This window comes from Dicentrarchus labrax, unplaced genomic scaffold (assembly GCF_905237075.1).
Source record: "Dicentrarchus labrax unplaced genomic scaffold, dlabrax2021, whole genome shotgun sequence".
Classification (NCBI taxonomy): domain Eukaryota; kingdom Metazoa; phylum Chordata; class Actinopteri; family Moronidae; genus Dicentrarchus; species Dicentrarchus labrax.
Genome location: NW_026136704.1, coordinates 1,251,442 through 1,259,773, shown reverse-complemented (window position 1 = coordinate 1,259,773; position 8,332 = coordinate 1,251,442). Strand labels below are relative to the sequence as shown.

Genomic DNA, 8,332 nt, shown 5'->3' with positions numbered 1-8,332 from the left:
GTAAACATATACAACTTGAGTAAATGATAAACACTCAACAAACACATTTAGTGTTTGCATATATAGCTTGACTGAACCAGTATATATTGTAACTATTTAACATGTGTTTGATAAGTACTGTATGTATTTTAAGTTCACTTATATCTGTTGTAATTGATCTTTCCTTGTAGGTTCAAGTGGAAGCACAGAGTTTCCTCGAGCTTCAAAGACATCTCGGTAAGATGTATCCTAAAATAATGTTGATGGTTGAATGTAGTTTTATTTTATTATTATAGGATGTAGTTTGTGGTCTGGTGAACTATATTGCGTTATACACAGAGGTGTCTATTTAGCATGGCCTCTGATATTTATGGGATGGACAAAATAATAGAAACACCTCAGTATAGTGTGATACAATTCAACAGCAGCACAGTCACAGGGAAAAACTGCTAGCTTTGCTGCAATGGATGCATTATGTTTTCCTCTTAAAACACAAGTTGATGTGTTTGTATGTCTGCAGGTGTTGCTGAGTTCCATCGCATTACAAATGTGAAGCTACGTAATCAGTTCTACTGTGAGGTTGACAGATACACACCTCAACTGATTGCCCTGTACAGAGAGACGGACAGGCAAGACAGCAGAGGCACTCCGAGAGAGCTTCAGGATTTATGACCGCCATGTGAGTTTAAGATTAACTTTGCTGTGAGCACGATGATGGTTATTCATGATGATTTTATGATTATGTAAGTTGAACTGGCTTGATGTGCTGGTAAATATTTCTATAATGATTATTATGTTTTGGTTATCAATCTAGGAACAACATGATGTAAACATGAGATGCAGTCTGGTCCTTCGTGCCCTCCCGGTGTACCTAAGAGAGGAAGACTCTGAGTTCTTCAAGACCTGGAATGTAAGTATTTAGTGTACTCATAGAACTGTCAATATCAATGACATGTACCATGAAATATAGTATGGCAAACTAACTTTAACACCTCTTTTCAGGTTCAAATGGATGGATAGGTTGTTTTCTTTTCTCAGTATAATGCTAAAATGTGGTATGTACAATGAAAGAGTGATTGGGGACCTCCTCTCCAAATTAGAGAGAAATCCAAAGTTCTCGTTTCATGCAAATCTCTTTATGTAAGTGTATTTGAATCCAATATGAATCTTCAGCTGTCTGAGTTAGAATTATGTTGACATTGTTAATGATACATGATTTTAAACCTTTTTACTGGAATTCTCCTCGTCATTGGATTGTTTGTATTTTGCAGAGAGAAGATGAGCCACATATTGCTGACACTCCTGTGGGTCTCCTTACTGTGGTCACTGACAACACAACCCATTTCAGCCCCAAGAGCATTTCTGTTGTGAGTGATCTCCCTAGGTTGACTGATGTTAAGTTTTTAGGTAACTGTTCAGGAATCAGTGTTCTTAACTCCTGCTGTTAAAATAAATCAGGCTTTGACATTTTGTTTTATTTTCTCATCTTAATGGCATTACTAGAGATTTGGGCTACAACTAATAGTTTTTATGTTTGTTTGGTCTATATAATGTTGGGAAATGAAAATGCTTATTACATTTTTCTAAAGCCCTAAGTGCCTTACCAGTTTGATGTTTGAAATAAGTTTCAGTGTCACATAAGTTGATGTACATTGTGACGTTGTTACATAGATCAAATACATTGATACGACAGATGTTTCAAGTTTGTTTTATAATAAAAAAAAACTTGAATTGTAATAATGGAGTTTTATTTGTATTTGTGTGTGTTAGAGTTTGTACATTTTAAGTTGACTAGTAGTTTGTAGACTTCAATGTGTTTGAGTTTAATACAGTAGTTGAAGAATATTGAAAATTTTGAGTGTATTTCCCACATTATGAGAACATTTTGAGTGAATTACTCCCTAATTATAAGTTGAGGAATATCAATATTTATAAGATAACATTGAGATCATTTAAGGCAACTGTAAATGTAATTTTTATTTTATGTAAACTTAAAACATTTAAAAATATCACTAAAATATTTTTGTGTAATCTGTAAAAATAATTTTTGAGTTCTGTGAACTTATTAGGGTTTTCAGTGTTCTGACAAAACCCATTTGTAAAGACAAAGTCCTAAAGTGACATTCCAGAATTAAAACTTTACCATAAACTGAGTTTATTCTCAGTCAATGAAAACCCTGCATATGCTGCTGGTGTTGGGGAGTGTTGGACCACCAACTGTTAAAGAGTTCGGTCTAGACCTGCTCTATTTGAAAAGTGTCCTGAGATAACTTCTGTTATGAATTGGCGCTATACAAATAAAATTGAATTGAATTGAATCTACCAAATCCCTCAGATCAAAGGTCATTTCAGCCTGTCAACATTTGTCCCTAAGTCAGAGTAGACCTCAGCACTGGTTTCACTGGTCCACTGAGGGCTGAGGACTATAATGACCTCCCCTCAGACCGCTTTGTGACAACACACCTCAGGATGGACAGGTACTGAATAACATTTATGAAATTAGTGGCATTAGTGGCATGATTCCTAACAGAGCAAACGAAAAGCTTACGTTCCACTTTCCAACCGCTCTTCAACCCTCTGATGTATGGACTGAAAATGTCTCAAATCTGTATTTTATGTTAAGTATGTTATATTGGAATGTGTTAATCACCTATCAGATGTATTTAGCTTTACTGACACCCCAAATTCATTCAAATGGGCCAGTTCCGCCGACATAACTGTGAGTGAGTCAGAAGAAAATTGTCCTTTGTCTCTTAAGATTGAAAATTGCTTTAACCTTCCTATCTTCACTCTGTATCACAAACCTTGTAAACATATTTTTACCGCAAGGAATATAATGAAGCACAATACAACCTTGGGATGTGCACGATTAGTTGACTACTCATTGATTAAACATTATTAATATCACTAGTGAACAGCAGAAATACTGTTAGTTTAGTTTAACACTACTGTGTTAAACTAATTATTATATATATATATATATTATATTTTATTAATAAACAACACTGATCTTTCCGCAGCCACTAGTCAGGGCCCCAGCAGGCGGCAAAAAAATTTGTACGTGGTTTTAGGCTCCAAAGTGATGATAGGCTATTATTTGCACATTTTAGAGGAAGATTTCATTATTGCAAATCCAGGTATGATGTTCATATGATTCCAGGACTAAGTACTGCATAAACTGTTTGATAGTAGAAATTGTAGCAGGGTATATTTAGATCTTAGTGTATATAATTCATATAACAGCCTTATTCTGTTAATTTGCAAAGTGTTAGTCACCTTGACGATTGAATAAAGTACTTTAACCCTAATATTTCTTTCAAATGTGTTTCTTTTGTTTTCACCCTTTAGTTGAAGGTCACGTGTTGTCGTCCCCTCCCCTGTCTTACCTCTAGCTCCTCCTGTCTAATAAATGCAATAAAAGGCCCCAAAATTGGACTGTTTGACAAAACAAAACATTTAAAAAATTTTAATTTTGTAAAAACTGTCCATGCACAATTACTTACATCAAAATAAAATGAAGAAAATCTTAGCACTTATAATGCGCTCTTCACTGTTTGTATCTAGCAAACCCCTGTGGAAGTTGACCGTACTTATTGTAAGACACTTTGAAACAAAAAAAACACACAATAGACCATGTCTCTCTCATCAAGTAAAATAAATATAGCAGCAAAATGACAAAAGCAACAATATCACCTGTCACAAAGTGCAAAGAGATACATATTTGCATAATTTGTTTTGGAGACCAAAATTAACCCAAACTCGTCTTGTACAACTTGGATGTTTCATTTTCTTCCTTTCCACTCAAAAATTAAACTAGAGACATCATTTGGTTGACACTGGTGCAGTAAGAAGAGTGATTTATTTATTGCTTATTTATGTATGTAAAACTAAACTAATCTATGAGATGACCTACACTTCACACAACAAACGTTTACATACGTTACGGATTTTGGACATTTTCAGTCCATATAGTACTGGGGTAAAGAGAGGCTGGCATGTGAGAAAGTACAATGATAATAAAATGTCCAACATATTGGGTACACTGCTCATATCAAATCTGCTCTGTAATATTTGAAAACAACAACCAAAAGAAAAGTTAAGCAGAGAAGCAAGGTGAGGTGTGCAAGTACTGACAGCTTTTTGTCTAGTCTGTTTGGAACCAGAAAAACAAACCTTGAGAATCTTCATGTAAGTGTAAAGAATTAAAGTTAGAGGAATAATGATTGAGATAACAGTGCAAATGAGTCCATAAATGTTATGAAGTCTGGTGTCAGAACATGCCAGTTTAACAACAGAGTAGTTTCCACAGTAAACTTTGTCAATGATGTTCCCACACAGCTGTAAAGGTGCACTCAAAGATACCAAAATAACAATAGTAAGAAAAGGGAATAACCATGTTACACCAATAAGGATGGCAACCTTTGCAGATGTCATACGTGTGTTATATTGTAGAGGATAACAGATAGCAAGATATCTGTCATAAGACATGATGGCTAAATTTAAAAATTCTACACTTCCATAGGAATACACAGAGAAAATCTGCAGGAAACAAAAGGGAACAGAAACAGTGTGAATGTCAGAGAGAATCTGAACCAGAAGCATTGGAAACAACCCTGTACTACCATACAGTTCATTTACAAACAGGCTGCACAGAAATATGTACATAGGTTCATGTAAGCTTCTGTTCATACAGATAATCACAATGAGCAAAAGATTGGCACTGATAATTAATATATACAAAGACATAATAATCACAAAATATAAATATTTGAAAACCCCAGTGTCAAAGTAGGCACTTAGTGTGAAATATGAAACCTGTGTAGTGTTTATCATCATCTTCCTGGTTCATAAAACAACACTTTAAAGAAGCTGAGGCATCAAACACACAGTATTTAAACAACAGGAAAGAAATTAAATCGCATGAAAACAATTTTTAAATATGAATAAGATTTATCATTCCCTAATTGTACTGTATAATACTCAAGTAAGACATTGTGTGAATCTGAATCTGAACATTCAGTCCCTCCTAATGAGCTGAAACTCTGCTTCTGCTTCTTTTAACCTTTTGTGTTGGAGTGTTGGAGAAAGAGCAGTCTGACCTCATTATCAAGGACCTACTGGTTGTTACTGATTTCCAGTTGGTTCCTGAAAAAAGAGTAAACGTTTGTTTGGAAGAAGGTGAGACGAGGGCACACTGAAAATAAATATTAAGCTATGGAAGCTTACTTTCCACTGATACTATGGTCAGGAGTAGCCAGTCCAGGTACTGTTTATATACTTTTGAAAGACTTAATCTTTACTTAATATTATATTTGCACTTTATCAACCTAATATTTACCTTCTTTTTCTCTTTATTGCCATATGTTCATTTTCTTTGAGTCACTGCAGGCGGGGCTGCCTCTGCTCGGAGCAGAGACAGCGGTAGCGAGCCGAAAAGCCCGTGAACAAAAAGCCAATAAGAGTAATTAATTAATGTAATCCACACAAAAGATGTATAGACGACGGAAATAAACACAACAGAATAGACAGTCATTCACATAACTCAGGCAAACGCTTGCCACAGCACCACACACTGGAGAAACTCCCTGCAGACAGCGACAAGACCAAAACAATTGCAGTTTGTTATTTTTACATTTAACATCATCTTAATGTAATGCAGAGCTATTCAAGGGTCAAGCATATCCATTGGATTGATATTAATAACTTTAATGTACTTAAAGTGGGAATCTGTATTATCTAAAAACAATATCAGATTTGGATTTGGTATCGGCAGATACTTAATATTAAATGACTCAGATCGGATCGGGGGCTACAGAAACTAGATTGGGACCTCCCTAATTTACATACATTATAATGCCATTCTTTCACTTTTATTTTGTTAACTAAATCTTTTGTTAGGTTATCTGTTGCCTTCTCCTCCTTTTTCATCTGAGTAGGGCTGTGACAAAGTGGGGGCTCGTCCAGGATCTGAACCTGGGACCTCTCGCTGTCAGCTATTTTTCTGAAAGTTTAAGTCTTATATTCCAATAAAAAGAATTCAGGCTTAAGGCATTTCCACACTAGCTTAATTTTTCAGATATGAAAGCTTATGGTTTACTTTTACTATGGTCAGGACTAGCCGGTACTGTCTAAAAATTCAAATTTTTAAAACACTTAATATTTACTTAATATTGCTTTTGCACTTTATCAACCTAATATGGTCATTGTGTTTCTCCACATTGTCATTGTCCTAATATTTCAGCTTTCTACCACTAAAGACAACCACTGAAACACTGCTTTTCCTAACGTTTTTAATTTTTTTTCCTGTTAAAGAGAGTTTTTCCATATTTGAATTCAGGGTCTGTGGGTCATAAATTATTTTATGTTGTACAGAAGACAACTATAGATAATACAAACTTGACCCAACTCCACTGTTTACATTAATAGAGCCATGATTTAAAATCTCACAAAGTGAAAATACTCAAAATATATGCAACAAAAATGTATTTATATTCTTTATTTTATTACTTTATTACTTCTTACTTTTCACTCCTTTACTTTTAAACACATATTTGCTTCATTTAATAGATTGAAACATAACAATGTCACAACAAAACAAGAATAAACTAGATAACCTTTCACTGATTGAAAATAAAAGTGTGCATCCATTGTCATTAGACAGGCCAAAATCTAGCCAAACTTTTGTGAAACTTGCATAACAAATTTATTATATTCCAAATATTTTCTCTTGTTATTCAAACTGGACAAATTTATTGGATGATCAACACTTCCCAAGAGAACTTAAAAGCACACTTTTACAAATGATCAGTATTTTGGACATGTTGAGGCCATACATTAAAGGGTTGAAGAGTGGTTGGCATGTAAGAAAATACAATGATAAAAATATTCGCAACATATTGGGTACACTGCTCATGTCAAACCTGTTCTGCAGTACTTCAAAGGAAACCCCAAAAGAAAAGTTAAGAAGGGAAGCAAGGTGAGGTGTGCAGGTACTGATGGCTTTTTGTCTGGTCTGTTGTGAACCAGAAAAACAAACTTTAAGGATCTTTAAGTACGTGTAAAAAATAACAGATACTGGAACACAGATTGTGAGAGAAGCAGCAGTGAGTTCATATACATTATTTATTCTGGTGTCAAAGCAAGCCAGTTTTATGACAGAATAGTTGTCACAGTATACTTTACTAATAATGTTCCCACACAACTGTAAAGAGGCGCTCAGGGATGTTGTGACAAAAACAGCAAGAAAAGGAGGTAACCATATAACAGCAATAAGCATGGCAATCTTACTAGAAGTCATATATGCATTATATTGTAAAGGATAACAGATAGCAAGATATCTGTCATAAGACATCGCAGCTAAGTTAGTAAATTCTACACTTACATAAGAGTACACACAGAAAATCTGCAGGAAACAAAGGGGAACAGAAACAGTGTGAATGTCAGAGAGAATCTGAACCAGAAGCATTGGAAACAACCCTGTACTACCATACAGTTCATTTACAAACAGGCTGCACAGAAATATGTACATAGGTTCATGTAAGCTTCTGTTCATACAGATAATCACAATGAGCAAAACATTGGCACAAAGAGTTAAAATATAAAAATGTGCAATAATCATGAAAAATAAGTATTTAAACAACTCAGTGTCAAAGTAGGCACCAAGTGTGAAATATGAAACCTGTGTAGAGTTTATCACAATCATCCTTTCGGTTCAAAACACAGTAACACTGTGCACAGGAAAAACTCAGTGTGATACCAATGTTATATTTTGTTCCAGATTTTTAAGTGTGCAAACAGTTTATATTTTAACATTGATCCCAGAGTGCAGCTAAAGCATCAGCACACAGTCTACAGTCCATAAATTAGTAAAAAATCATTCGTGACGAACTTCTCAAACTTACCACTGTCTGATTTAAAGTCAATGTAATGTTAGGTGAGAAACTACAAAGACAGTTTATGACATTGTGTGGATGATTCCCTCCCAAATGAACTCTAACTGTGCTTCTGCTTCTTTTATACTTCCAGGGCAGGGGACAACCACAGACTTAAGTCATTATCAAAGGAACGACTGTCACCGATTATCTAATTGATGCTAGGAAAAGACAAGAACATTTCAGACAAAATATTTGTTGCTATTTTAAAAATTGTTCAGTAAAAACATATATAAAGAAATAGGAAAAGATTGATTGTGGAGGAACATGTCACCACTTTGTGGATGTTACGTAATTATAGAATAATCGACCATATATAATTTTACTCAAAATGAGATGCTTAAGTTTCTAAGAAACCTGGTGGAAACTATCTAAAAGGGAAAAGGAAATAAGTAATTCTTCGACCACTGTATACATATATT

General features: G+C 34.6%; 2 protein-coding genes across 2 annotated transcripts; both read right to left on the bottom strand.

Annotated features, from left to right (window-relative positions):
* Nucleotides 1–3,470: 3,470 nt before the first annotated feature.
* Nucleotides 3,471–5,392, bottom strand: LOC127362819 (olfactory receptor 11A1-like). The gene is made up of 2 exons (XM_051399066.1): nt 5,318–5,392; nt 3,471–5,124 (listed from the first exon to the last, which is right to left on the bottom strand). Exon 2 carries the CDS (start codon nt 4,813–4,815, stop codon nt 3,889–3,891), a length of 927 nt encoding a protein of 308 aa, XP_051255026.1. The 5' UTR covers nt 4,816–5,124; nt 5,318–5,392; the 3' UTR covers nt 3,471–3,888.
* A 1,266-nt stretch (nt 5,393–6,658) lies between these two features.
* Nucleotides 6,659–8,332, bottom strand: LOC127362812 (olfactory receptor 10A6-like). Its single transcript, XM_051399058.1, has one exon. It carries the CDS (start codon nt 7,679–7,681, stop codon nt 6,740–6,742), a length of 942 nt encoding a protein of 313 aa, XP_051255018.1. The 5' UTR covers nt 7,682–8,332; the 3' UTR covers nt 6,659–6,739.

Bases quoted from the DNA above. Each gene is read 5' to 3' on its own strand.
- LOC127362819 (XM_051399066.1), bottom strand. From the start codon at position 4,815: ATGATGATAAACACTACACAGGTTTCATATTTCACACTAAGTGCCTAC.
- LOC127362812 (XM_051399058.1), bottom strand. From the start codon at position 7,681: ATGATTGTGATAAACTCTACACAGGTTTCATATTTCACACTTGGTGCC.